At 36.0% G+C, this 27,950-nt stretch overlaps 5 protein-coding genes across 7 annotated transcripts; 4 read left to right on the top strand and 1 right to left on the bottom strand.

The window, feature by feature from the left end:
• The first annotated feature begins 1,254 nt into the window (after nucleotides 1–1,254).
• LOC145600750 (uncharacterized) lies at nucleotides 1,255–4,617 on the top strand. Its single transcript, XM_081656620.1, has 9 exons — nucleotides 1,255–1,424; nucleotides 1,567–1,647; nucleotides 1,761–1,844; nucleotides 2,998–3,078; nucleotides 3,282–3,425; nucleotides 3,528–3,629; nucleotides 3,713–3,782; nucleotides 4,163–4,225; nucleotides 4,308–4,617. Exons 2-9 carry the CDS (start codon nucleotides 1,586–1,588, stop codon nucleotides 4,383–4,385), a joined length of 684 nt encoding a protein of 227 aa, XP_081512746.1. The 5' UTR covers nucleotides 1,255–1,424; nucleotides 1,567–1,585; the 3' UTR covers nucleotides 4,386–4,617.
• Nucleotides 4,618–5,821: 1,204 nt separating this feature from the next.
• LOC145600749 (DNA (cytosine-5)-methyltransferase DRM2-like) lies at nucleotides 5,822–9,903 on the bottom strand. The gene is made up of 8 exons (XM_081656619.1): nucleotides 9,847–9,903; nucleotides 9,146–9,248; nucleotides 8,777–8,884; nucleotides 8,610–8,656; nucleotides 8,236–8,358; nucleotides 7,790–7,889; nucleotides 6,564–7,354; nucleotides 5,822–6,265 (listed from the first exon to the last, which is right to left on the bottom strand). The coding sequence occupies exons 1-8, from the start codon at nucleotides 9,901–9,903 to the stop codon at nucleotides 5,822–5,824; spliced, it is 1,773 nt and encodes a 590-aa protein (XP_081512745.1).
• A 5,977-nt stretch (nucleotides 9,904–15,880) lies between these two features.
• Nucleotides 15,881–19,595, top strand: LOC145600197 (uncharacterized). Of its 3 annotated transcripts, XM_081656101.1 has the most exons (6): nucleotides 15,882–16,127; nucleotides 17,120–17,256; nucleotides 17,347–17,447; nucleotides 18,207–18,311; nucleotides 18,425–18,472; nucleotides 19,217–19,595. In XM_081656101.1, the coding sequence occupies exons 2-6, from the start codon at nucleotides 17,196–17,198 to the stop codon at nucleotides 19,454–19,456; spliced, it is 555 nt and encodes a 184-aa protein (XP_081512227.1). In that variant the 5' UTR covers nucleotides 15,882–16,127; nucleotides 17,120–17,195; the 3' UTR covers nucleotides 19,457–19,595. The 3 variants fall into 3 exon arrangements, with proteins under 3 accessions (XP_081512225.1, XP_081512227.1, XP_081512226.1); XM_081656099.1 differs by having other exon boundaries at nucleotides 15,881–16,127; nucleotides 17,120–17,447; XM_081656100.1 differs by lacking the exon at nucleotides 15,882–16,127 and having other exon boundaries at nucleotides 16,351–17,447.
• A 3,059-nt stretch (nucleotides 19,596–22,654) lies between these two features.
• Nucleotides 22,655–23,307, top strand: LOC145600747 (uncharacterized). The gene is made up of 2 exons (XM_081656618.1): nucleotides 22,655–23,073; nucleotides 23,163–23,307. The coding sequence occupies exons 1-2, from the start codon at nucleotides 22,655–22,657 to the stop codon at nucleotides 23,305–23,307; spliced, it is 564 nt and encodes a 187-aa protein (XP_081512744.1).
• Nucleotides 23,308–23,316: 9 nt separating this feature from the next.
• Nucleotides 23,317–26,637, top strand: LOC145600746 (uncharacterized). The gene is made up of 4 exons (XM_081656617.1): nucleotides 23,317–24,261; nucleotides 24,354–25,086; nucleotides 25,205–26,360; nucleotides 26,409–26,637. The coding sequence occupies exons 1-4, from the start codon at nucleotides 23,317–23,319 to the stop codon at nucleotides 26,635–26,637; spliced, it is 3,063 nt and encodes a 1,020-aa protein (XP_081512743.1).
• The last annotated feature ends 1,313 nt before the right edge of the window (nucleotides 26,638–27,950 follow it).

Here is a 27,950-nt window from a genome sequence, read left to right as displayed (position 1 = left end):
GATTCTCATCCGGTTTCTTCAAAGAACCAGTAATAAAACCATCCTTATTCTTAGCAATCAAGGCACGTTTAACACTACGACTCCATCTAATAAAATTCTGACCAGCAAAAGGAACAGCAACTAGAGAAGATGTAGGATTATCCGAATTCGCAATAAAGAGAGGATCAAGATTACCTCCAAGAGAGTTCGAGTTCACCTCAAATGATGCATCACCACTTCCAGTAACATTCGCATCACCATTACCACTAGCAACAACCATTGAAACAGCTCAAAGAATTCTTCAAGATTCCGAAAAAGAAATCGCAATCGAAGAACAATCGCACAAAAAATTGATTACAAATCGTAATCAAAAGAGTAATCAAATGATTCAAGATAGCAAGAAAATTTCGCAATCGCAATCAGAACGCAATCGTAAGAAATCTTCGCAATCAAATCACAACAAATTCAGCGGAAAACAGAGACGATCGAAAAATTCAATCAGGAAAAATAAGAACCCTAATCTCGAGTGAGATAGTGCTCTAATACCATATAGGAAATGTAGAGAGAAGAAGGAGAAATTGTAGAGAGAGATTTTATTACAGCAGAATTCAGTAGAAATGAATTCGCAACAAACTCATTATTACAAGTGTACAGTATATATACTGGAGTTAGTTACACCTAACTAACTTTATAAAAAATAATAATTGTAATAAATCTAATAATATTTATTACTACCTCCGTTACATATTAGTTGCAACTTTAGAATATTTTATCTCTCACAAATATTGCCTAAAGTTGCAACTAATATGTAACGAAGGTAGTAAACTAGATAATCATCAAAAAATTAAAAAAAAAAAAAAACGCGAATGGTAATCTCAACAACTAACCATAAAGAGCACATTAGAGCATATCTATTCCAATGTATAAATGTGAGTAGCTAACGCCTAAGGATTTGGATTGGCTATTGCATTTTTCGTTTGTGTCAACTTAAAAAAAAAAATTCCAATTTATAAATGTGACTATGCGAGTAGCTAAGCATATGAATTGACTATTGGCCTATTGCATTGCCTATTGCATTTGCAATATTTGTTTGTGTCAAATATCAATATAAGGGGGTTGCCTTTTAACCTTGGTTAAGTAGTCAGTATTTCAATTTGATAGAGGCCCAAAAAAAAAATAAAAAAAAAATAAAAAAAACTGGTATAATCTTAACTCTTTAAAAGGACTAAAACGACGTCGCACATACCAACATAGAAAAAGTCCCAAAATCACCTGTTTTGTTCATAGCAAAGCAGAAAAAAACTCACAAGTAACCATTGAAGATTCTTCATTTGTAAGAACTAAGAAGCTTGATTAGATTCCTCCGCCATTAAATTGTTGAAGTTAATTTATCCGTTGTTTCGTTAGACATTCACACTAAATCAGTTCCTTTTTTGCAATTAAAAGTATGTTCACTCAAATTAATTTTTATAACCCTCTTTCTGTTTTTCTTCAAATCAATAATCCTGTTTATAATCAATAAAAAGCTTAATTTCTGTACTTTTTGTTCTTTTTGATTGATGGGATTTTCTGGGTGTTTTTTTTCAGGGAGCAAGAAAAGGGAATTATGCCACGATACAAAGATGAGCCTCCTGCTGTTCGTGTATATACCGTCTGTGATGAATCAAAGTTTGTTTTTTTAGTTAATTAATTAATATTACCATTATTTTGAAATTTGAAGAATTTTTCCTCTAATTTTGGTATCTGTTTTTTTTATTTGGGGAATTACCCAATTGCTAAAGGTACTTAATTGTGAGGAATGTACCAGCACTGGGGTGTGGTGATGAACTTAAACAACTTTTTGCAACATATGGAGAAGTTGAAGAGTATGCTTCCCTTTTAATTTTTATTTTTATTATAATTGTGTGTTTTTTTTTTTAATTGTTGACATTGTGAGTTTAAGTAGGTTCCATGATTCTAATTTTCAATGTGAAATGTGATTAACTATCTTGTAATGAATAGTAGTGGACTAGTGGTAGTATAATTGAAATGTATGGCACTTGAATTCTATGAAATTTGACAATGCCGAGATTCGAATTCGTAAGTTTACTGTTTTCATGTTTTTGATCTATTGAAGTGTGTGAATTACATCTCCAAGGGTCAAACATTCAAACATGGGTGTTTTTGATTTGAAAGTGAAGTTAATGTCACACGATAGCATAGTTGGCTCCTATGGTTTTTTTTAGTTCACGAGATTAGTGGAATAGGAGAATACTCGTACTTGCTTTAGTTATAGATCATTGAGGTAATTACTTGGTGAGATTAGGGAGTAGAATTCTAGGAAGGCTTATATTACAGCTACATTCATTATGTAGTAGGGATAATTATTGATTATTACTCGTAGTATTTTACCTGCGTAGCTTAAGTATGTTATTGAAAGAGCCCTTGTTTGGGTATTAAGAGTTCTTTGGGTGACTTTGAACTTACACCATTTGTATTTGGGGTTTAGAAAAGGCTACTTTGAAGGGTTTGACAGATGTCTTTCAGTCATTGACGTTACTAGCTTCTTCATTTCTACACAAGAAAAGATAGAATGAGGATGAAGCAACATGCTTGGCTAAAAAACATTGACTTCCACAAGGGCTAGCTTTGGTACCTTGGTGGATTTTGAAATATTTGTGGAATTAGCACAATCCCTCCTCTCGGATAATTACTCAGCTGTTATGTCCTTTCTGTTCTTCTTTGAACTAGAACTTTGTCTAGTATGTCAATACATGGGGGTTTGAAGGATTTTTTGCTGATGTGAACTTTCTGTGTGCATCTAGATATTACTGTGGTTCCAGTATCTGTCACTCATATCGTATATAACCAACAACCAGTGTACAACTAGGAACTTGATTGGATCTTTTCTGTATGGATTTCAGATTGTATGTGGGTATGTAGTATCCTTATAGCCAACCTTATTAAGTGGAAAGGTTAGACCTATTGGTTTGGTAAGCTATCAGCCAATTGCCTTAATACTACATAAATGCAATGTAGGTGTAAACCTATGGATGCGGAAGACTGTGAGGCATTTACCGATGTCTACTGGATCAAATTTCACATGATCAGCAACGCCAGGTAATTTAAGTTGGCTTGTTTTTGTGTTCCAGGCTTAAATTTGAGTGGGGAACATTTGTTAGCGTTTGATTGAATTAAGGGTATATTGAATATGAAACTTCGTGCATGAAGATACTAAATTGTTCACGTTATAGTATCGTATATCACAATTAATGAAGGAATGAAGTTAGTAATTTGTCACAATTGCTTGCTACATTGTTTAGGTTTGCAAAAAGAAAACTAGATGAGTCTGTTTTTCTTGGAAATCGGCTGCAGGTGTCATATGCTACTGAGTACGAGACTCTGTCTGACACAAAAGAGAAGTTGGAAGGCAGGAGAAAGGAGGTTTTGGGACGATTGAAGCGTAAGTAATTACTCATTTTAGAATTTTTACTTAATAAGTGTTTCCCAGTTCATTTTTATTTCTTAAATCTGAAATCTATATTGTTTGGTGTAATCCCAACTGGAAGATCTAGAGGTCATGAAATGCAAAGTAAAGGTGTTAGTAATCCTCCCTTGTTACACGGAGCTCCCTCACAACTTTCTCAGCAATCAGACGTAAAGCAAGGATGGTATGCTATTGTACTTGGTTGTGTTTTCCACTGATGCAATTTTGGAGAGGTCATTGGAGTTTATATATTGTGTTATCATGTAGGTACCCCAAAGAAATGGATCAGCTTTCTAAGGTAGATCCTTCGTTAATCACCAGGGTGTCCTCTGATCAGGTAATCTGTCTATGCTTCATATATTCTTTTTATGATATGAGAATAAATTGAACTGGGCAAATGATGTTCATTTACACTTTTACTTTTTGCTCTAGTCTCTGCATCATACCTTGTGCCAAATTTGCAAAATATTTGAAGTGATGAATTGCTTTCATGACTATTAATAATCTTCTTTGTCTCCAACAACACCTTCTAAATAAAACCTGGGATTCAGTGGACTTTACCTTTTTTTTTCTCTTCATGTCTCCTTCCTCTCGTTATTTCTTGTATTTATTTATGAAAGCTTCATTTGTTCATTTATTGTAGTATAAGAAGGATGATCTAGTTTCTTATTTTTTTTAAATATATAACCTTGGATGCATATTTTGTATTATATTTAGGATTACTTCCCATCCCAGTCAATGAATGAAACGGTTAGAAGGGTGAGAGAGAAGCTCGATAAGGTGAGTATTCTGCAACGTTAACTTGTATTGCTAGATTAGCGTAGAGAGCTGGTTGTCTTATTTTTCTATTCTCTCGTTTCAGATTGAATCAACTTCTTCAAATATGCAATCTGGCCCAGCTTCAAAGAAAATGCGAGTAGATAATAGGAGGAGGATATAACTGCCCTCTTCTTTGTACTTATGCAGTTTGTCAAGTGTATGTAACCTTCCTTTTTTTTTTAAGAATAGGAAAGAGGAAGGGTGGGAGTTAAATGGTTGGGCAAGTCTATGCTAAAGTACTGGCTTTTTACTGAGTGGTGACTTGGTGAGTGCTTGGCTGTGCAGATTTGATTAACATATGTAATGTCACATATTTTTGAATGAGCAATTTCATAGTACATCTTTTATCATGAATCCTGGTTCATTGGCTGATACACTTTAGAATCAACGCCTGAGGAGTGAGTTTTATCTACTCTGTATCTGGCAAAATACATTTTTCATTACTCTGCCTCTGGCATCTTATGTAAGTTATCTCAAAATGAATTGAGCAAAAGTTATGTCTCGGTGTGCCTATTCCTAGATGCACCCTAGTAATTTATGCAAGTAATTTCACCTTGATGGAAGCATGTATGATGAAAATTAGTTACCACGTAAAGACTCTACGGAGTGCAAGAAAATAAATAAGTTGGTTTTTTGCTTGAGTCTAGTCCTATGCTTAGTTTCACACGGCTGTTCATACTAAATCTTCGACTGAGACTGTATCAATTGCCAAGAGTTTATTAAAAATATGTAATGACTTCATATCAATGGAGAAAGCAATGTAACAGACTTCATTATTTACAAGTGAATTTGTAAAGGCATTTAAATCTTCTACTGTAAGAAAATTTATTGGACTACATCTTTAAATGTGTATAAAGTTTCTGGATTCTTGATAGAGAAGTTATCACGATTAATGAACTGGCTCCAAACTCTGTTGCAGCACTGCCCAGAATTGCTTCTATCAAGATAAATAGATCGGTGTTTTGGATGGAGTCTTGTGTTACATTGAGGAAGCTTTAAGTTGATTAATGCACGATAAGCATTTTGCATATAAAAAGAAAAGGCATGAGAAGCTTTAAGCAGAGCATATATTATAGTCACCTGTAGGCTATAGCTAACTATAACATGATAAGCTTTGAGCAAAGTAATTTTATTTATCAGCTAAATTTGGTAGCTTTTCATAACCCACCTTGAAAAATATTATTTTCGTTTTTCAGATTTTATATACCTCCAGTCAAATTCATGAGCAAAGTTTGGGATAAACTTTTAAAAACAGAACTATGAATAAAACTGGCATGTAGACAGCTACAAAATAATCACCTGTTCCTGTTACACTAGTACTTTGTAAGGAGTAAATACAAAAAAGATTGTTTCCAAATATTGTTGCAAAAATTCTAACATATAACAGAACACTGAAATTGAATCAGGTCCTTGATGCAGCACAGTTGTATAATGCCTTTGCAGTAGCATGTATAAATTGCATAAGTTTGTTGAATGGTTAGACCTACAGAAGTTCTCAGATTTTCTATTTATATGCCAATGAATTTGACAATTTAAAACCGGTTCTTAAGCTGCTAACTACAGGAAAGCTGCTCTTTCTTTCATCGACCTCCTGACATGATCCAAGACGCGATAGTATTCAAAGAAGAGAGAGGAGTGTTCTCCCTCAAGCCCATCTCTGGTCCTCCGGTTGCCACCAGCTAAATTATTGCATGGGCTTCCACCAATCACAAGATCAAATCCATTGAACTCTTCAATCCACTCATCTATCAATTTAGTAGTGACCTCTTGAACATCATCAACATGGATCAGTCTACCCTTTTGCTCCGTCTCTGACCACCACTGCTTGAATATGTCTCGGTTCACATGGGAAATCTCCACTGACACGACATTGTTCAAAGGGATCCCAAGTCTGTGGAGGGCAAGTTCTGCTCCACCAATGCCAGAGAAGAGCGAAAGAACATTCATGCCACTTGGATACATAGGCTTCAAAACTGAGAGATGGTAGGCAACAGTGTCGATCTGAAATAATTACTCAATACTTGAATAGAGTAATACAGGACATATAAGAAAGAAGACACAAAATTTCTCTAAGATGTAAAATATTTCCATTTGATAACGTATACAAGAATTGAAGATGATGAATGCACTTTGATTTACCGTTTGATCCTAAGTTCCTAATATTGTAGATTTCAGCACCTTAGTTATGATGGAAGGCTTAAAAACAAATGAGATTCAAAACTTTACTTCGTATTAAGCAATAGTCAAACTGAAGGTTACTGGTAAAATATTGAGAAGACTTTGTAAACAATTTGCTGACCTGAAATGAGTTGCCAAGGGATTTGTATCTGTCAGTCCGGCTAACACCTCTGGTGTAAAATCTTGGGAATCCAAGCAACATCTCCATGTCTTCAGGTTCAAGGACAGCCACTCTGTTTTTTCCAACCCACACCAAGTTCCATTTCTTACATTGCTCGATAACAAACTTCTTGTCAGCTTCAGAAGGTTCACCAGACTTAACCCTCTCCCTAATTCTCTCAGTCAACTGAGCACTTCCAATGCAAGTTAAAAGGCAATTCAGCTTTGTCCTCGTATCCCATGAAGGCCACCACTTCTTTGTTTCAGGTATTGCCTCATGAATTGTCTTTGGTGGAATAGGAAGCAAAGGCTGTCGGTTCGTGATGGGAAGGTTATGAATGTACCCTCTTTTCCTTGCAGCAGCAGAAAAGTGAATGGAATCCACAAACTCAGGCTCTATCTCATACAAGAACCGAGAGATGTGTTCCCAAACCCCCTTAGGAGTAAGAGCCACATTCTCATAATAAAAATAAGGGGGACCTAAAGCCTCATCAGGTAGTATCCGATGACTTATAACAGGAGGGCACCCTGGAAGCCCGAACCCAATCATCTGTTTATTATTTCTCTCCACCATCATTCTTTCTGGTTGCTTTTTAGGCCTCTGACTGACCTGAACAGCAGCTTTCCTTTTTTTGTCCATCAGAGGTTTCTGAACTTTGAGAATACGGCCTGGGAATTCAGTTGCATCAGCAACTTTAGCCATTTCAGCAGCACAGATAAAATCGGCCAATTCTTCAATGGATGCATCATAACCTGAATGTAAAGTAGCTCTAATCAAATGATGTGCATGTTAAGTACTTCATCCTTCTCTCTTTGATTGAGTTTAAGAAGAAAAGTGACCAAAAAATGGTGTAAGTGGTGGTTAAACAATTGTTTTGGTTTGGCAAAATTGGAATAAAGTAAAAGTAGGAAGAACTTAATGAAACAACCCTAAATAGGAAGTGGGAAGAACTTCATGTTGCAAAGAGATTATTACCACACAATAAAATAGTATATAAAAGTCAATTAAATTTGCCTAAAACTTTGTTAAGGTCATAGTATGTCTACCAAATGGAGACAAAATGAGTAGCAAATAACTAGTTTAAATTAATCTTAACTTCTAGTGATCTAATCAAGAAACAATAAGCAGATTTATTCCAAAAACCAATCTCAAACAAGACATCAAAATTATACTATAGTTTCACTAACCACATCTCTCTATAGAAATAAGAACATCCTCAAGGTTGTAACCCATATCAACCATTATTGATATGGTCTTGTCTTTGTAATCAGCATCTCTTCCTTTTCCCTACAGGACAAAACCAATTATCAGACTTTGAAATCTTTAAATCAAAAGGCACAACAATTAATAGCTTCACTGATCAAAACTAGGGCTTGGAATAAAAGAATGACTAGAGAAACTTGTGGAGAATATCCTTTGGTTGATTGGACCTAGGGGCAAGGAAATTTTTCTTTGGTCCGAACACTGAATCAAGTTATTGCAGACATTCACATTACTAACCTATTAATCTATTATAGATTAGAAAATCAAAGTAACCAGATTCAAGATATTATGAGCAACAATCTTAAACTTGCAGGACTACAAATAGCACAAAACAATTACATGGATTCCAGACAACTGTTCTACTATATACCTCTGCCTCTCCACAAGAGCTATCACAGTCCGAAAAGTCATCTAAAAAGTCCTCATTTATCTGAGTGGGTGACTCTGGCTTGGAAAGAGAACCAATATCTTCTCCTAGGGAGTCTTCAAGAACCTGCATTTAAGAATCCCATAACCAAGTTAATGGCTATTCTATGACTATGAATCCTGTTATCATGATTCAGGTATATAGCACTATACTGACAAAAACTAATCGAGCCTCTGAACATAATTAACATGCACTGTCAAACATGAAAAGCATCCTTTAGGCAAAATAGCACCCTGTGGTTCCAATTTCAGAATTGTTGTCAATTACCACAAATGCAATTTATAATCAAACTCTAAGATCAATGGATTTTAACTTACCGGGTATGTCAATAAACTGTTGAGTATTGCTTCATCATTGTCCTCACCTTGAAGGTTATAAAACAAAATTAAGCTTCAATCAAACCATGCAATATAAGGCTGGAGGAATCATACCATCCAGGGAAAAAAAAACGAATGAAAGTAGTATCAAAATGAGCATGCATCACCGTTTTCCTTGATTGCTCGGAGCACCAATTTCTCCTCAAAGCCCATTGAAACAAAATGGTCAACTTTCTTGGAGTTGTAACTGGAAGAACCAGATGATGAGGCATTGTCTACGCAGTCAACAGGAGAATCCTGCTCAAGAGCTATGTCCTTTATATTTTATTGTAGGACAAGAAATACATTAATCAGTACCAGTTTTACAAACCAAGTCCATTAGAATTGTGTTTTTTAACAAATATACTGCTATAATGCTTTACTGCTTCTTAATTACTTAGATTATGTATGTAAAATATTCATAACTAAGATAAAATATGAATCCATTATGTCTAGCTTAAAATGCAACAAGTTACCAATAAAGGTTCCAAGTAAACTACTTACTTTATCATCAAGTGTGGCCTGCAAAAACTGCAATTCAAGCTCATCATCAGTGTCCAAATCAGCTTCGTAGTTTATTGGACTGTATATACCAGGATCCTGGGGATAACATACATTGAGAAGAGAACACATGATTAACAACGATTATCCCATGTTCTAATGTTAAGACATATCCTTCTTGGTCTGTTACATTAACATGAATTTGAAACATAAAGCTCTGAAGAAGTCTGTGTGGACAGACCATAAGCACAGAAATAGGTTGAGGAATAGAAACTATAATCTCAATAGTAAAAGAGTAAAAGAGCACAAAAGAAATTAAAAATTCAGAAAAAGGTTGAGCAATAGAAACTATCAATCTCAATTAGTATAGTAGATCAACCTTTGTCTAGAATATAATTGTCTAAGGAATGTTTTGAGTTTGTGTCAGAATGATGATCAGCAAATAGTAAAGTCCAACACATTTAAGTCAATCTTCTTTTATCCCAAGTATTGCCAAATACTAAGAACATGAGTGCACAATTACAAGAACAATTGTTAAAGTTCATAATCCATGGTCACAAAATTGGAGCTTGAAGATGCATACAAACATGTTAATATAGAACATAGAAAATTATCATGGAACAAAGTCTCACAAAACTCATCAGTAATACAACCAAACAAACAATAAGCATATAGAAGTTGCAAGAGTAGCACATACAGCTATCATAATTTGTTTCCCTTTGTCTGACTGATCGTGAAAATTCTGAGGCTCCATATCAACTGTGAGTCCAAACACTAGAAAATTTCAGCAAAGAGTTGTAATAAGAATTAAGTTAAGAGCAATCATTACAACCATCTGAAAAACAAAACTAATTTCATAACATAGCCCATCAACATAAAGATACAGTAAAATATCTGAATATCAATTGATACACGCTTCTATAGCTCTATCTGAGCAAGTTTGGTAATTGCATTGAAATCAAAAGCTTAATTTTAACTAGCAAATAATTAATACGCCAATACTATTTAGTATTTACTAGTATACTACCTCCGTTCCATAAAGCTCAAATTCAAACCCACTTTCTATATGGATTTCACAAAGTATCCTGTATACTACACATAAATTTCACACTTGAATCTTAGTCAAATCTAGACACAGCACAAGTAACAAATATTATTTCCTGCAAAATATGAAGAAGCAAATTTGCACAAAAGAATTACAATCAAATCCAAATTTTTATTTTTAAAAAGCTGTATTTTAAGGTACAAAAAATGAAGCACATTTCCCCAAAAATCAAACAAAATTGCACCAAAATAGTGTTAAATGCCAAGGGTTTACTGGTTTATGCAGCATTACTCCAACACTGAATTACAACTAAGGGTTTCAAGAGACAGGGCAAAAAAAAAAATTAACAAAATGCTGATTTCACCCCTTTTTTCACAAACATGTCGAAAAAAACACCCCAAAAAATCATACAAAATATATCATGATCATTGTTAAACCCGACACACAGAAAAGGTTGAAGGGTTCAAAAGAAATCTCATAATTCAACCCAAAAATCGCCAAAAGGAAAAAAAAATACAACATAATTTCAACCCAAAAAATACCCATATCAGGAACATTGATTTTTACCAATCCATCAAACAAATATTTCAATAAACACATCAAAATAGAATAATCGAACTAAACATGGTAGTTATCAGAGTTGGGGTTTCAGAATTTCGAAAAAAAAAAAAAAACGAACGTACGATTTCATGGTGTAAGAATGAAAAGGAAAAAAGCAAATTCATAGAAAAAAGCAAATACCTGAACTTTGAACTGGGTTTGATTATGGTGATGTAAATTCTGAAAGAGAAAAGGCAAATGCAGAGAAAAAGTTGGCAGAGAAAAACGTCGGAGAAAAAGGAGAGAGAAAGCAGAGAAATGTGAGCAGAGTGTAAGCACCAAAAGAGTAGAGAAGAAGAGGAAGGAAGGTAGTCAAGGTACACTGTTTCTGATACGCTAATATGGCCAAAATGAGGCCTAGAGGGGGAAGGAGGGAAAGATCAAAAGTATTGACATGGGTTAGAGGGGCATTTTGGTCAATTCACGTAGTCGAGTCTTGAAAACTCCTTTTTTGAAGGGTAGCATTGTCAATTTATAATACCTAAAATAGAAAAAATTCCTGAAATTACCCTTATTTGTACTCTCTCCGCCCCTTTTTATAGTTTTCATTTTGAATGTACACATTTGCCAACGTAACTCTTTGACCATAAATATCGTTAGTTGTTTATTAGTAAATAGATAAAACAATTGAATATTAATAATCTATTCATCGAGACGAATCAAATGAGACACAACATGACTATGTTATGTCTTATATATTAAGAGTAATTCAGAATATTCTCTCACATTATGAATAGTGTCAAAATTCCAAATGAGAACTATAAAAGGGGGGCGGAGGCCGGAGGGAGTATATCTAGAATGATTTTTTTTTTAGAAATAATGCATCACTTTAACTGACACGTAGTTTTAAAAAGAAGTAATGAATGGAGTTAAGTATTATACGAAGTAGTATGTAAGTGGGGTTTGTTGAGAAAATTAAAAGACATACTCCGTATTTAGAGACAAAAAATGGGGAACCCAAGTATTCCGGACGATCTTAGTTATTCTGTATGCTTTTTTCACGGTTTTCACGCATACGCTTCTAACCGTTAACATAAAATTTAAATGAATCTCATGTGATAGTGTTTATATAGACTACAAGGTTTCCTCAATATATATATATATATATATATATATATAAGGTAAGTTTATTTATTTCTTTATTTTGTAGATTTGACAGATAAAAGGATAGGATTTTTATTTCTCTATTGCACAACGAGTGCCTTTTCACAATATCTTGTGTGTTTTATTTATCATTTATAATATTTCAAATGAAATTTATGTGAATGTACTTGTATATATATTGCGTAATATGGTAATTTTTTAAATTATAAATTTGACATTATAAGATGGGTTTGATTCTATTAGATTGGACAACATGAGCTGAGGTGTTAAGCATACCCGTCGAGATTGTGGCAGATTTTTTGGAGTGCAATAAATCATTGTTACCTCTATCTTCATTGAACATAATAGTTTCTTCCTCCGTTTTATATTATTAATAACACACTTTCGGCACAAACCCTGAAGAACTGATTAGGTAATTTAAACAGACAAATTCAATCAAATATTCTATACATGTAATATCTAATACTTCTCTATTCTTGGTGTTAAAATTATTTTGATAAAATCGTTAATTTACTAATACTAATCAACTCCTAAAAAGTGCGTCTAAAGAATGTGTTGCAAATAAAGAAAACAAAGCAAGTATGAAATAAACAATAGCATGAAATAGCCCTCATATATGTCTCAAATATTGTTATCTTAATCATCTAGTTTTAGCTTTTTACGGTTTTCAGCGTACATTTCTAACCGCTCATATCCCTACTTTTTTTTTGTTGAAAGTATGAGATAACTCTTATGAATAATATTTGACAAATTCTTAGAATAAATTAAATTGGAACCATTAGAGCAACAACATTCATGGGGCTCCCCATAATTTCTCTTTTCTCACCTCATTAATCCACATCACTTTCTACTAACTTTATTCTTCTCAACTTACTATTCCATACCCACCTTAGAGCACCAGCAGCAATGAGGATTTGTATCCTTTTAGCTCACTTTTTTGTTGGCTAAAAGGATCCTCATTGATGTGAAAGAGGGGGAAAGGATCCTCTTAGGTAAAGGAAAGGGTAGTTTCCTCTTAATGGAAAGGATCCTTTTTCTTGGCTCTTGTGCCAAAAGCTTTATTATTTTCAGTTTTTATTTTATTTTTTTTAAATAAACTACTCGTATTATATTAATAAATAATTATATAAATAAGAAATAGAATATATAGTGGAGTATATGTAAATAAAAGAAAGAAGATGGAAAAGGATCCTTATTGATGTTGAAAATATTAGAGAAGGAAAATGAGAAAAAGGATGGAGATAGTGGAAAGTGATGTGGAAGAAAGAGAAGATGATGTGTCGATTGGAGAAAAAAAGAAATAAAATGGGAAAGGATATATTTATCCTCACCATTGTTGATGCTCTTAACCTCCCCATTTACTTTATCTCTCCTATTTTTCCATACCCCACCACCTTTCCCCCTCCTACTTACTCCCTCCCGTCCCCTTTTGATAGTCCCTTATGACCATTTTTCACGAGAATTAATAAACACAAGTAAGAATAGTTAAAGTACATTGAAAAAGTAAATTGACATTATTGGGTATGCAAAAAAGTAGAGAGAGAAAGTAATAAAAGTACTTGGGAAAACAAAATTTACATGGGAAAAATAAATTTGCACAAGTATTGTTGCAAATTGGAAAGAATTTTAGTAAAAAATTAATATTTATTTATTTTTGGAAAAAGCAAATGGGGTGAACATTTTGGGACTAAAATTTGCCCATAAGGGACTATCAAAAGGGGACAGAGGTAGTAATAATTTTTGGCAACTTTTGGGGTTAATTGGGACCACAATAATTTTGGGAGGCTTCCAATCAGATTAACCTTCCCAAAAATATTTAGTAAATGGAAAAGGAATAACATTGGTGGGAAGGTTCTCATTTTCATTTTTCGTCAAATGAGAAGCGTATATTCTAACCAATGGGGATGCTCTTACAAAACATTGGAACCATTTTATTTTTCAATTAAGTGACATTGGGACCATTAATATACATTAGGAGTTTAGGATTATCTAGTTTTGAAATTGGGAGACTTGAGACCATTAAAGCTTTAGATTTGAGACCAAGCCATTAAAATGAGAATAAGATGGGAAAATAAAGAGAATATGTGAGGATTAAAATAGAAAGTGGATTGATTATTTTGAAACACTCAATATAGAAAATGAATATTTACTTTATGTTTTTTTTTTAAATGTTACACTTTGACCAACACATAGTTGCAATTTAATTGATTTAAATAAAACAAGAGTTAGGGCCTGTTCTCATTGACTGAACTCAGCTGAAGTGAACTGAACTCAACTCAACTCAACTCAGCTGAACTGAACTGAACTGAACTCAGCTGAACTGAATTGAACTGAACTGAAGTGAGCTGAACTGAACTGAACTGAACTGAGCTGAACTGAACTGAACTGAACTGAATTTCAACGTAAGAGAACAGGCCCTTAAGTAGAGTAGCTGGAGTATTAATAAATTATAAACAAAAGAAAATGGAGATAATAATTTATTGAAAAGTGATGAACGTGAGGGGAATATAATAATAAAAAGTTAAAAACTAGTTGTTGGTTTAAGTGGGGACCATGTCAAGAAAGAAATATAATATTAAAATACTATTCCATAAATTTTTGTAAAAGGAAAAAAATGTACTTATAACACATAAAAAATAATAAGGATTACGGAGTAAATCATTTTGAAACGGACGATGTATTCGTAAAACTTATATACGGAGTAAGTAGTATTCGTATTAAACTTTTAGAAATAAAGGGAGTATCGGGAGTACATGAACGGGGCGTTTGGAATGTGGGAATGGGAGTTTGGGGATTAAAAAGTGGGAATGGGATTGAGAATTGATTGTTGGGATATATAAAAATATGACAATACTTTGTTTGGATAGTAGATGGGAATAGATGGTGAATAAATAACAAAAATACAAAACTACCCTTACTAATAATTCTTCTCCATTCTTTGGAAGATTTCCCTAAAAATTGTTGAATTGTAAATATTCCCTATTTGCGTTGGTTTAAAAACTTATTCGCTCAATATTGTCCACGTAGATTTGGTAGATATTTTTTTTTGGGCAAAGAACCGCTAACGGTGATAGCGGTTCTATACTTATAAAACTGCTAATGTCGTTAGCGGTTCTTGTATTAGGTTCTTGTATAAGAAAACTCCACAAGTTAAAATTTAATATTAGAACCGCTAACGACGTTAGCAGTTTTATAACGTATAGAACAGTTATCACCATTGACGGTTCTTTGTAAAAAAAAATTAAATTAAAAAAAACCAAACCTTCTTCCAATACTACGTGGACAATATTGTAGGAATAAGTTTTTAAACCGACGTAAATAGAGAATTAATTTACAATTCAACAATTTTTATGGAAATCGTTCCCATTCTTTCATTAATGGCAAAATTGTCATTTCTCCCATTTCTACCCATTTATTACCTAGGAATAAGTTTTTAAACCGACGTAAATAGAGAATTAATTTACAATTCAACAATTTTTATGGAAATCGTTCCCATTCTTTTCATTAATGGCAAAATTGTCATTTCTCCCATTTTTACCCATTTATTAACTTCTCTAGGTAATAAATGGGTGAGAATTCATTCCCAATCCCATTCCTTAGAGCTGATCAAACAAGCCCGGCCCGACCCGACCCGATTTTGGGCGGGTTTTGGGCAACATTTTTCGACCCAGCCCGATTTTTTTTATTTTGTTGGGCGGGCTTGGGAATGCATTTTTATGCTATTTTAGTTCATTTTTTTGCCCCGACCAGAAAAGCTCGTACGACCCGGCCATTTTGGGCGGGTTTGGGCATGAAAATTTTGGCCTGAAGCTAGGCCTGACCGGGCCCGGCTCGAGAAATGGGCAAATTTTTTATGCCCTAGCCCATTAATCAGGTCTATCCCTTCTTTATTCCCAATCCCATTTAACAAACAAGAGATTTTTAAAAAAATTTGGATTAAAAATCCCATTCCCACCCTCCATTCTCATTTACCAAACACCCCCAAAGAGTGGTGCGCTGGTGCGCCAGTGCGCCAGTCCTACTTAATCCAAATTCACAAAGGGCAACTCCCGCAAAATTTTATAAATTGAGGGGTCTCCTACTCATAAAACTGCGAAATTTTTTAAAATCCGATAAGGCCCTTCGACCTTCTAATTTTATTAATTCGATTCTTCATTATAACAGAAAAGTTTGGAGGCTGGAGTTGTCAGAATCAAGAAAATTTCAATTATTACTCAAATTTTAATCTTGTAAGAATAATTACACCTTTTTATTGGTTTTCAATTTTCAGCTTCTTGCTTTTTGGGAAAGTTTGTAAATTTAATCGAGATGATATGTCAATTGTAATTTTTTTTTTTTTTTTTTTTTTTTATTACAACTATGTTAATCAGAGTGAATTGCGTAGAATTTTTCATTTTAATTGTTTGATATAGTCTGAATTATTGATCATTTTATTGGGATTTATTTTTTTGAAGTATGATTTTGTGGGTGCTTTTGTTTGTATAATCTTCTGATATTGCCTAAAGTATGATTGGTATGTTGTGAAGTATGATTGATATGTTGTGTAATATGAATTTGTTCCTGGGTTTGATTTATATGTTGATGTTTTTGCTTTTTTTTTTTTTTTTTTTGTTGCAAATGATGTTTTTAAGATCTTTGCTTTACAAGTATCTGTGAATTTGTTTATGTTGATTCCACTTTACTCCCTTTAGGGTGTTTTGCAATTATGGTAAAATCATTGCAATTTGTACTTTATGTTGTGTAAGATACGAGTTTGCCGGATGTGCCATGTTATTGTAATGATGAGATGAATTTTAGTGTGGATCCGTATAAGCTCTTGTATGATGTGGATCAGGTTCATGTATGATATGGATCAGGTTGGTAGAATTTCCGAGTTTCGAGTTGATGTTCATTGTTTATGAGTATAGTTATCTTTACAGTTCTAAGGATGGCTTTTAGCTAAGGCTGTACCGAATCGAGTTATTGATGCTGCAATATTATTGGAAGTGCTTGTTGTATCTGTCTTAATTTATGGTTGAATGGACTAGTATAATAATGCTGTGATTGCTATAATATGTATGAGAATAATGATTAGTTTCTGATTAATTGATTATTATGGTGGTGGTTGATACTTGACAAGGTCACCTGTGTTAGCTAAAGCATGCTTGTTTATGCTGTTCACTAAGTGTTTTTTCATCAGCTTCTCAAAATCATTAATCTAACAGAACTTTGCTTCTTTAAGATTTCTCCTATAGGTTTTCTGGGAACTTCATACTCGATTAAGAATAGGGAATTTTTGCTGTGCTCCCAAGGTGGACATGGGATCCGAAGGACCTAAGGATATCACAGTTCATGTTACTGGCTTCAAGAAATTTCAAGGTGTGACAGAGAACCCAACGGAATCCATTGTGAGTAATTTGAATGAGTATGTCTCGAAAAATGGCCTTCCTACAGGGGTGCAACTTGCAGGTTGCACGATTCTTGAGACAGCTGGTGAGGGGGCGAGACCAGCACTTAATGAATTGTTTGAGAAAGGTGCCTCAAATCCAGACAATGAATCAGTTGTGTGGGTGAGTCTTCATTTGCATAAACTTTCTAAGCACCTATATTGGGTTACCTCATAAACTTGCAGTATAATTTGTGCAGCTACATAGTATAACAAAAGCAAAGCCAAAATTGTGGATTTTGTAGTTGGTATATCATGACATTCATGAGTATGTTGTTGCTCACATCTGATTGTCTAATTGTGTTGTGACTTGTGAGGATGATATCTCTATGATTGTGAAAGTAACTTTGTCTTTTTATTCATACAAGAAAAATATTATTGCAAACCAAGAAATGGAGACAATGAGTGACTATAATTTTTTTAATTCCATCCAAAAAGTATTGTCTACCCTGATATTTGTAACTTGCTCTATTATTCAAAGTGGGATGAAGGAAAATTACTCGTCAAGTTGATGTAGAAACATGGCCATAACAGTAAAAGATTATGGAATCTCACTAGTGATGCTGTGATAATACAAGTTTAGAAACAAAATTGTCAACTCATCCCTAATGTTAGTGAGAATCACCTGTTCCTCTGTCTTAGTTTTGGCATCATGTCCTGCTTCCCGGTTTACAAACTTGTCATCAGAAGTTTTGTGACAATGTAAAGTAGATAGGTACTTGTTCTTGTAATTCCTATAATCACTTCAGCGTGAATGGCCTGTTATTATGGTAATGAACTCTTTTCAATGGTGGTTTGCTTATTAGTCTCCTGTTTTTGAAGACACTATCCCTGTATTGACTTGGATATATCATGTCATTGACTTATTGGCTGCTGTCTCCAGGTTCATTTGGGAGTGAATAGTGGTGCCCATAAGTTTGCAATTGAATGTCAAGCATTCAATGAAGCAACATTTCGCTGTCCTGATGAGCTCGGGTGGCAACCACAGGTTGATAAGATTTTTTCCCCCCCTCCCTTCTCCTCCTTCACCCCTCTTCTGTTTTAAGCTATGTAGCTTTGTTTGTATTCATGTAATAAATCGTTATACTTTTTTCTTTTCAGCAAGTACCAATAGTCCCTGACGATGGAGAAATATCTAATACGAGACAGGTAACTGCCAATGGTTAATATATTCTAATTTGGTAATGTGGTTTTGACATGTGTTCATATTTCCTCATGAATCATGTTATATGGCATTAGAAAGAAAATGGTTGTTTTAAGGATTAGCTGGAAATTGAAGAGCTAACTTGTTTTCATCTTAGGCAGTTTGATTTCATATTGTTATGTGAAAGCTTAAAAGCTTGTTTATCAGGTTTATTATTAAAAATCACTGTTGCAATGTGAAAGATGATACTTTTAAGTATTGATCTATTTCTTGCTAGAACTTGACCTTGCCTTGTGATCGCCCTTTGAATCACAGAGGCTGCAGGAGGGGAACATGGTATGTGGGTACATGAAAACCTTGGGTTCGGGTAATATAAATGGGGCTCCGTACATTTCTTAAATTTAGGTCCCTTTTTCGTAGTCCAGAAATTTCCCTTGTGTAGATGGCCAGTTCATGCATTGTGCACTATGGATCAGCCCTCACTCCCTCAGGGCAGACAGAAATGCTGGGCTGATCTGAGCAACATTGAATATTGTGGGATATTTATACTTTTTAGTTGTAGAGAGTCACAAAACGCAAATGATGTAGACATGCTTTAAATACCATTTGCTAACTATCTAAGGTAGCTAGTACGATATTGTAGGATAAATGATTGACACAATCCATTTCTATCAAATTTAAGTTGCATGAAAACTTTCCCCTAACATATCTTATTTGTTTCCTTGCATTGGATGATGACTAAAATGAAGACTTCATGCTCAGTAGATTCTATTCTTAGTTTCCTAAAGAAGAAAGGCTTCAACGTAATGAAGTCAGATGATGCTGGTCGTTTTGTATGTAATTACGTGTACTATCACTCTCTCCGGTTTGCAGAAGCTAAAGGCCACAAGTCTCTTTTTGTGCATGTTCCCCTTTTCTCTAAGATTGACAAAGAAACACAAATGTGTTTTGTTACCTCCCTCCTCGGGGCTATTGCAGCTACTTGCTGATACTCATCGATACAAAACTCCTAAAAAAGAGATTCTGTTATTAATGTTGACAGTATACTAGTGGTGTCCATGTTCATGTTGATTCAGCAAAAGAACTGTAATACTATGTAGTTAGCAATGGAACTGAAGCTTCTCTTTACATTGATCAAGGGATTTTGCATCAAATTCAGTTGAATTACTTGATAGGCAAAAGTGCAACTGTTTGTCCTTAAAAGTTAGCATTCTTTGTTTCACAAACACTTAGAACAGGTTTTGGTTTGCAGAAAACTTGCATATGCAGAAATGCAAATTTACTCATATTTGCGAACAGTGGTTTATGTAGCCGACCCCACTTATGGGATTAAGGCTTTGATTGATTGATTGTGTGTGAATGGACTCCGTTAAAGGAGGAGTTTAATGTGAATAGGATGGTAATAATGATGTTCACGGACATCACAGTGATAAAACCCGTCATGTACAAATATGTGAGACTAGTTAATCTTACTTGTTTTTAACCCTTAATCTAAGACATATTTAGAAGTTTTGATGCGTGTATTACCTTTCACTACTGTTTGTGTTTGGCTAATTTAAGTTGTTATCCAAATGCACCGGCCACCCAAAAATAAAGGGGAAGGCAAAATGAGAGGTAGAAAGATAAGGTTTGTTGGTCAAATAATGTTGCTTGTGTTTATGCTATGGTGGTAGGAGTTATGAAAGAGAGTGATGTTTATTTCTAACTTAATTCTTAAGAAATCAACATCAAATCTTTGTCGTTGACAAGTTACCCAATAGATCAATCATGTAGCGAAACGAGCAATTACATCCTTTATGGCATTGTTGTGTTTTATAAACTAACGTACAATAGTCATAATCAGTAATGTGACCATGGGAGTAGGGGACCTTTTAAGGTTTTTCCATGCTCGAACGAATGCATATGGTTACATGGTGAATTTTGAAAACACAGACATTTCATTTGGATATTGGTAATAATTGGTGATAACGATGATTTCACAAGTAATTGTGAATAAGATTTTATGTCAATGTCTATGATAATGCTAGTTGTTTTCCAAATACCTCATTATTCAAAGACTTCATGTTCAAAGAAATTTCTATTATAATCCATTAATACTACCATTTTAGAGGTGGTATTACGTTGTAATGAAAATTTGTGAGTATAAAAACGAAAACACAATTTATTGGTAGTAATTGCAATAAAATTTCCTTGCAAAATCATATACAAATTCATTATTATTCTCACATTCACTACTATTCTCACAATTTAAGACCACTCATCAAACATGTCGTGAGAGTAAATGATGGATTGACGCTATTTTAGTGCTCTAAAACAAAGAGTTAGGGCACCCAATAAGACGTAAATGGGCCCTCCTCCATAACATAAATACCTCAATGTGCCTTGCACGGTTCTATGGTTGGTTCGGTTCCACTGATTAGACCCTTAGAGTGATTAATAAATCATTTTTTCAAAATCAGAATAGGGGTGTTTAATAAAATACAAAATCGATTTTTCTTGAAAATGTTTGGCTTATGTTTAATGTTCAATATATGATGATACACACTTGGCAATCAACTAAATTACTAGGCCTATTCCGAGTAAAAAACTCCCTCGAAAGAAAGGGCCGATACTCTCTACAGTGCGTAGGGTTTTGCTACCGTCGTGGGCGGAGGTTTGCTTAGTTTTGACCTTCGATTTTCGTGAGGATGGCGGATGAGATTGCGAATAGGTGCGCCCAATTACGAATTGCTGATGATGAGGAAGGAGGAATTGCTGACTTAGGTATTGTAAACTCTTCTATGGCGAACGAAAAATTTGACCTCATGCTGGTGGGGCGAATTGTGACTGATAGACCCTACAATGTTGATGCCTTCAAATCCACTATGACGAAGTCGTGGTCATTGTCGGATAAATTGATTATTAGGGTAATTAGCCCTAATTTATATGCCTTCCAATTCTTCAATTGGAGGGATAAGGAGAAAGTATTACAAGGTTGCCCATGGTGTTTTGACAATATGCTGCTAGTGTTGAAGGAGGTTGACGGTTCTGAACAACCTGAGAAGATCCCCCTTTATCATTCACCGTTCTGGGTTCGACTGAAACACTTGCCCCTTAACTGTCGTTCTGATAATGATGTTAAGGAATTGGTCTCGAATATGGGCGAGGTTGTTGAAATTGAAGAGGACCCCCTTGGTCTTGACCGTACTCGTAGAGTGAGGATTATGCTTAATGTGACAAAGCCGCCGCGCCGTATTCAAAGAGTTCGTGATAAGTGTGGGAATCTTGTGTTAGTGGAATTTGCCTATGAAAGATTACCTTTCTTCTGCTATGCGTGTGGAGTTATAGGACACTCCGAGCGAGATTGTGTTATGGTGTCCGAAGAAAGTAAGAAGGAGAAGCTTGGTTGGGGAAGGTGGTTAAAGGCGTCTCCTAGAAAGGGCCTTATGAAGGAGAAGGAGGAACTTGATGAAGTTCTTTCGACGAGAAAACAACTTTTTGTTACTCGAGCTAGCCCTCATGAACCTAGCTATATGGTGAATGAGAAACAGGACAATATTTTGATTGATGATAATTCTGGTGGGGTGATTAGTGATGGAAGCAAGAAAGACTATTTATTAGAGGGGATCAATGATACAATTCATTTGTGGAATGAGGACACTATGTTGAGTACTCCTTGTACTGGTAGTGGGGAGCAGTTGGCTGAAGGGACCTATGTTTCTGCTGAAAACTTACATGAGCCGAAGTTAGGTGTATTGGGGGATGGTGTGCAGGTGGGGTCTGATGTTGTTGATGTGAGCGTGGGGCTGGGGGTGAGTATGGTTACGGGGCAGCCTGATGGGGAGGGTGATAATAAAAGTAAGGGGATTGAGGGGAAGGAGATTTTGTTGGGGAAGAAGGTGGTTTTTGAAGCAGGGAGGCTCAAAAAAATAAAAAAAGGGTCTTGTAGAGGGTATAGGAAATTAACGAGGGATAAGGGTGGGTCAGAGGATGTTGTTATGGGAGGGGATGTAGATAAGGCCCTGGGGAAGCGTGTTAGGAATGATCATGATATTGAAGTGGAGGGTGAGAGGGAGTTGAAAAAGAATGCTATGAGTGAATCTTTTGACTGGTTGGCGAGTGGCGGAGGCTGCTAATGAGCAGCTCCGCCGAGCCCAATGAGTATTTTGAGCTTGAACTGTAGAGGGTTGGGCAACCCCTCTGCAGTGATGGGTCTTCGGGATCTTATCCGAATAGAGGCCTCGTCTTTGATTTTTCTGTCGGAGACGAAACTGAGTAGTGCTGAGTTTTCTAAGGTGAAAGAGAAGTTTGGTGAGTTTTTTGGTCTTGCTGTTGATTCGATGGGGCGTTCTGGGGGCCTTGCATTATTGTGGAAGAAGGATATCGATGTCACTTTGCGCTCGATGTCAGTTCATCATATTGATGTAGAGGTGGGAAGAGGTATGGGTGAGGATACTTGGAGACTTACAGGATTCTATGGGTGGCCTGAGACTGGTAATAGGCATCTATCGTGGAGCTTACTTCGTGATTTGGCGTCTCAATCTCATTTACCTTGGGTTTGCATTGGAGATTTTAATGAGATTATGTTCCCTTCTGAGATGAGTGGTAGTAATGATAGAGCTGAATGGCAAATGACGAATTTAGGGATGCGGCAAATTTTTGTGGGTTGAGGAACTTTTCCTACTCGGGTTATGATTTTACGTATGATAATGGTAGGGAAGGGGAGGCGAACACTCAATGCCGTCTTGACAGAGCCTTAGCCACAGATTCTTGGATGTCTATGGTTCCGGATGCTTACTTAGTGCATATTGATAGAGAATGGTCCGATCATGCCCCTATTAAACTTGTTTTGTGGAATTAAAGTACAGAGATGTTGGGTGAGAAGCCTTTCCGTTTCGAGCAGATGTGGCAAGTTGATGAGGGTTGTGAGAATACAATTGATACTGCTTGGAATGGTGTATATACTTTGGAGTCGAAGTTGCAAGCCTGCGCTGAGGGTCTTAAAAAATGGAGTTGTGACAGATTTGGTGCAACTTTTCGTGAATTGAGAAAGAAGAGAAAGAAGCTCCAAAAATTAAATCGTGGTAAGCTTTCGGCAGCACAGTTGGAGCAGCGACGAGCCCTTATTCGTGATATTGCAGGTTTAGTGTGCCATGAGGAGGTTTATTGGAAGCAACGTTCGAGAGTCCTTTGGCTTTCGGAAGGGGACAAAAATACTAAATTTTTCCACCAGAGAGCTTCTAATAGGAAGAGTAAAAATACCATTCGAAGTATGCAAGATGAGAATGGGGTTCATCATTCCGAAAATGAGAAGATTGGGAGTATTGCAGTTAATTACTTCCGAAACATGTTCACATCGGCGAACCCTTCTTTGATTGATCATGCATTGCAAAATTTCCAGAGTCGTGTTACTAGTGAGATGAATGCAACGCTCACAGCTGATTATACTTCGGAGGAGGTGAAAGTTGCCCTTAATCAGATGCATCCTATTAAAGCTCCTGGCCCTGATGGTAAGTGTCCCTTGTTTTTCCAGTCATATTGGCATATTGTAGGACCTTCGGTCTTAAATTCTGTGTTAGCTATTCTGCGTGGTGATCCAATGCCTGCTTTCTTGAATAAAACGTTTATTGCTCTTATTCCGAAGAAAAATGATGCTGATTGTATGTCGGATTTTAGGCCTATTGCTCTTTATAATGTGATTTATAAGTTGGTTTCGAAAGTGCTGGCAAATCGGTTGAAAGTGTTTCTTGATAAGATTATTGCTGTTAACCAGAGTGCATTTACCCCAGGTAGATTAATAACTGATAATATTCTGGTGGCTTTCAAAATTTTCCATCATATGAAAAATTTGAACAACAAAGAGGGATGCATGGCCTTAAAGCTTGATATGTTAAAAGCTTACGATAGAATAAAGTGGAATTTTTTGGAAGCAGTTTTGGAAAATTTGGTTTTGATACTCGTTGGAAGAGTAAAGTTATGGAGTGTGTTCGAACAGTGTCTTTTTCAATTCTTGTTAATGGAAGGCCGACGGAGGAGTTCATCCCTCATAGAGGTATTCGTCAAGGCAATCCTATGTCCCCCTATCTTTTTATTTTGTGTGCGGAGGTTTTTTCCCATCTTTTACGAGCCGCAGAAGAAAGTGGGAGCCTTCATGGGATTCGCATAGCCCCGACCGCCCCTTCGGTGAATCATTTACTGTTTGCCGATGATTGTATTATTTTTTCGAAAGCATCAATGCAAGATGTTGAGGTGATCAAAGGGGTGTTGGAGACGTATGAGTTGGCTTCGGGGCAAAAAAATAATTTTGATAAGACTACTGTTACTTTTAGCAAGGGTGTTCGTGATTCAAAGAGGAATGAGATTGCTGATGGTTTTGGGGTTCGTATGGTTGATGTTCATGATCGATACCTTGGTCTTCCGACGGTTGTAGGGAGGTCAAAGAAGGTTATTACGAGAGGTATCAAAGAGAAGTTGTGGAAGAAGTTGCAAGGGTGGAAGGGGATGGTGCTTTCTAAGGCGGGTAGGGAGGTTATGATAAAGGCGGTGGCCCAATCTCTCCCTACCTACGCGATGAGTGTGTTTAAGTTTCCATCTTCTTTTTGTGATGAGTTGAGATCGTTAGTAGCTCAATTTTGGTGGGGTCAGAAGCAAAGGGAAAGGAAAATTCATTGGCTTGCTTGGAAAAAATTGTGTCGGACCAAAGAAGGAAGGGGGATTGGGTTTTCGTGACTTTAAGCTATTTAATTGGGCTCTCTTAGGTAAGCAAGCTTGGCGTTTGCTTAAGTCTCCGGGCAGCCTTTTGGAGCAATTATATAAGGCACGTTACTACCCAAATTCGAGTTTTATGGAGGCAAGTGTTGGTTCTCTTCCAAGTTATACTTGGAGAGGCATTTGGGAAGCTAGGTGGGTTGTTAGGAGAGGGATGAGATGGAGAGTTGGCAATGGTGAGAGCATTAGTGTTTGGTCTGATCCTTGGATTCCGGGTACTCAAACTCATCGTATTATTTCCCCTCGGAATAATGTTGGTGGTGATATGAAGGTTAGTGAGCTTATTGACTTCTCTTCTTGCACTTGGAAGTCGGATTTGATTTTGCAATCTTTTCTCCCTTTCAAGAGGGATAGGATTTTGAGCATTCCTTTGAGTCATAGAATGCCGGATGACTGTATTTGTTGGGATTTGGAAAAGAATGGGTTGTACTCGGTGAGGTCCGCATATAGAGCTATCTTTGATGATAATTGGAAAGATGAGCATGAAGAACCTTCGAATGGGCGCCATTTCTGGAGCAAAGTTTGGAACTTGCACGTTTTGCCTCGAGTCAAGGTGTTTGTGTGGAGGGCATGTCAAAATGCTCTTCCTACGAGGGAAGCTATCCACCGGAGAATTAATGATTATGATCCTTTTTGTAGTATTTGCAGCAGGGAAGAAGAATCAGTTATTCATGCCTTGAAGGACTGCTCTTTAGCCCGTGCCATATGGAGGAATAGTAAGTTCTTTCCCCTTATATCTCAGTCTTTTTGCAATGTTGAGGATTGGTGGAATTTCTGCTTGGAGAAGCTGCCTTGTGATGAGTTTGAGGAACTCATTACACTTTGTTGGGCAGTGTGGGGTGCGAGGAATAATTGGGTGATGGCAGGGGATGAATTCGATCCTGATAGGACCCTTGCTTATGCTGTAAAAATTGCAAAGGAGGCGAAGGAGGGGGGTCAGTTGAGGGCAGGATACTCGGGGTTTGGGAGCAGTCATGCTGCTGCGTGGAGTGCCCCTGCTGCTGCCTATTACAAGATTAATGTAGATGCTGGGGTTTTGGGGTCTGTAGGTACTGGTCTAGGGGTTGTGATTCGTGATAGCAGGGGTGAGATCAAGTGCTGTGGCGTGCTGCGTTTATATGGGGTTGAAATTGGCTCTGGACGAAGGTGTTAGCAGAGTGGTTCTCGAAAGTGACTGTTTGGGTGTTGTGGAAGTGCTGCGTGGAGGTGTTCAAGGAGCAAGCTCGTCCATCTCATCGTGGATGACATTTTAGATTTATGTTCTCGTTTTGTTGATGTTGTTTGGTCTTTTGTTAAAAGGAACGGGAATAGGGTAGCACACGAATTGGCTCATTTCCAACCTTGGGAATTTGGTCGAAGAGTGTGGAATAATAATTTCCCGGCTAAAGTTCTTGATGTAGCTAACAATGATTTATTAAATTAAGTCCCCGTTTGAGGGTTGTTTCAAAAAAAAAAAAAAAAAATTACTAGGCCTGTTCCAAAATAATCCTTATACTTATACTCGTACTTCGTATTTGATTTTAAATGTAACCAATGTACCAAAAAAAGATACGGAGTATTTTCATTGTTTGAAAAACGAAGTAAGTTTAACCATAATAAGATACGTAATTATACACAATAGTGTTAAAACAAAACGTCCTAAAAAAAATTTAGATCTAGCAACTTCACAAGTTCTTGATATTAAGAGGTTAATTAAAGTTTGTTTTAGAGCTTTCAAAGATTATTTTTTTTACTAATCCTTTAGAGTTACAAAGTTATTGGCTTATTGCTAATTTTGCTATTATGGTGTATTGGTGTGTTTCATGTTACTCATGTTTGTTAATTGTGTAAATTAAATGCAACTCATAAAGCAACTACTCCAGGTATTGATTAGGCAATATTTACATAAACAAACATGGAAAACCCTACGAAAACCAGTGAAATTCAAGAGACTATTGAGGAAAGGGATCAATTGATCCGATCAAACACAAAACCTAAACGAAAAATTACAAATTTCATATTTAATACATCAAATGGAAATGATGAAGACATGCTTGATGCTGAAAAAGAGATGGATGGGGTTCAAAGGAATCCTGTGGTTAGTTCTCCACCAAGTCAAGTTGCTATTCAGGGAGGATCTCTGTCATTTAGGGAAATTATGCAACGTGAAAAACAGGTGGGGCAGAATCCTCATGAGATTAATATCTTTGATGTGGTAGAGGATGAGGAGAGCTCTAATGATGAAGCAATTCCTGATGAAATCCTGAATGATGAACGTTACCCTGTTATTCAATTATCAAAGGAGGAGAAGAAGAGGCTGCGCAAACCTTGGAGAGACTCCTTGATAATTAAAATGTTCAGTGCTAAACTTGGTTACATGGGCTTAATGCGTAGGCTCAAGAAAAAATGGAACATCAGAGGGGAGCTTTCTCTTACTGATATTGGCTGCAATTACTATATTGCAAGATTCACAAATCAAGCAGACTATTCTTATGTGCTTACTCAAGGTCCTTGGCTTCTTGATGACAATTACCTTACTATCCGGAAATGGGTTCCGAACTTTGTCCCTGATGAAGCTCCTATCAAGGTCTTAACTGCTTGGGTGCGTATTCCTAATCTTCCTGTCGAATACTTTGACATCAATTTTTTAAATAAAATTGGTTCTAAAATTGGGAAAGTTTTACGAGTAGACAAGACAACTGCCCAAGCTGAACGTGGCCAATTTACTCGTTTGAGTGTTGAGATTGATATAACCAA

Source organism: Chenopodium album, chromosome 21 (assembly GCF_948465745.1).
Source record: "Chenopodium album chromosome 21, dcCheAlbu1.1, whole genome shotgun sequence".
Lineage (NCBI taxonomy): Eukaryota > Viridiplantae > Streptophyta > Magnoliopsida > Caryophyllales > Amaranthaceae > Chenopodium > Chenopodium album.
Note: the sequence above shows the minus strand (reverse complement) of the source record. Positions and strands in the feature narration are given on the sequence as shown.

Bases quoted from the DNA above. Each gene is read 5' to 3' on its own strand.
- LOC145600750 (XM_081656620.1), top strand. From the start codon at position 1,586: ATGCCACGATACAAAGATGAGCCTCCTGCTGTTCGTGTATATACCGTC. The intron at 3,426-3,527 runs GTAATTACTCAT...CCCAACTGGAAG, and splicing joins TTGGGACGATTGAAGCGTAA to ATCTAGAGGTCATGAAATGC. The intron at 3,783-4,162 runs GTAATCTGTCTA...TATTATATTTAG, and splicing joins CCAGGGTGTCCTCTGATCAG to GATTACTTCCCATCCCAGTC.
- LOC145600747 (XM_081656618.1), top strand. From the start codon at position 22,655: ATGGGTCTTCGGGATCTTATCCGAATAGAGGCCTCGTCTTTGATTTTT. The intron at 23,074-23,162 runs GCAAATGACGAA...TGATAATGGTAG, and splicing joins AGTAATGATAGAGCTGAATG to GGAAGGGGAGGCGAACACTC.
- LOC145600749 (XM_081656619.1), bottom strand. From the start codon at position 9,903: ATGGAGCCTCAGAATTTTCACGATCAGTCAGACAAAGGGAAACAAATT. The intron at 9,249-9,846 runs GTATGTGCTACT...TGTTATCCCCAG, and splicing joins GGAAACAAATTATGATAGCT to GATCCTGGTATATACAGTCC. The intron at 7,890-8,235 runs GTATATAGTAGA...TTTGTCCTGTAG, and splicing joins GCTCTTGTGGAGAGGCAGAG to GGAAAAGGAAGAGATGCTGA.
- LOC145600197 (XM_081656099.1), top strand. From the start codon at position 17,196: ATGGGATCCGAAGGACCTAAGGATATCACAGTTCATGTTACTGGCTTC. The intron at 17,448-18,206 runs GTGAGTCTTCAT...TGCTGTCTCCAG, and splicing joins ACAATGAATCAGTTGTGTGG to GTTCATTTGGGAGTGAATAG. The intron at 18,312-18,424 runs GTTGATAAGATT...TTTTCTTTTCAG, and splicing joins AGCTCGGGTGGCAACCACAG to CAAGTACCAATAGTCCCTGA.
- LOC145600746 (XM_081656617.1), top strand. From the start codon at position 23,317: ATGTTGGGTGAGAAGCCTTTCCGTTTCGAGCAGATGTGGCAAGTTGAT. The intron at 24,262-24,353 runs GTGGCTTTCAAA...AGCTTACGATAG, and splicing joins TAATAACTGATAATATTCTG to AATAAAGTGGAATTTTTTGG. The intron at 25,087-25,204 runs GTCAGAAGCAAA...GGGCTCTCTTAG, and splicing joins AGTAGCTCAATTTTGGTGGG to GTAAGCAAGCTTGGCGTTTG.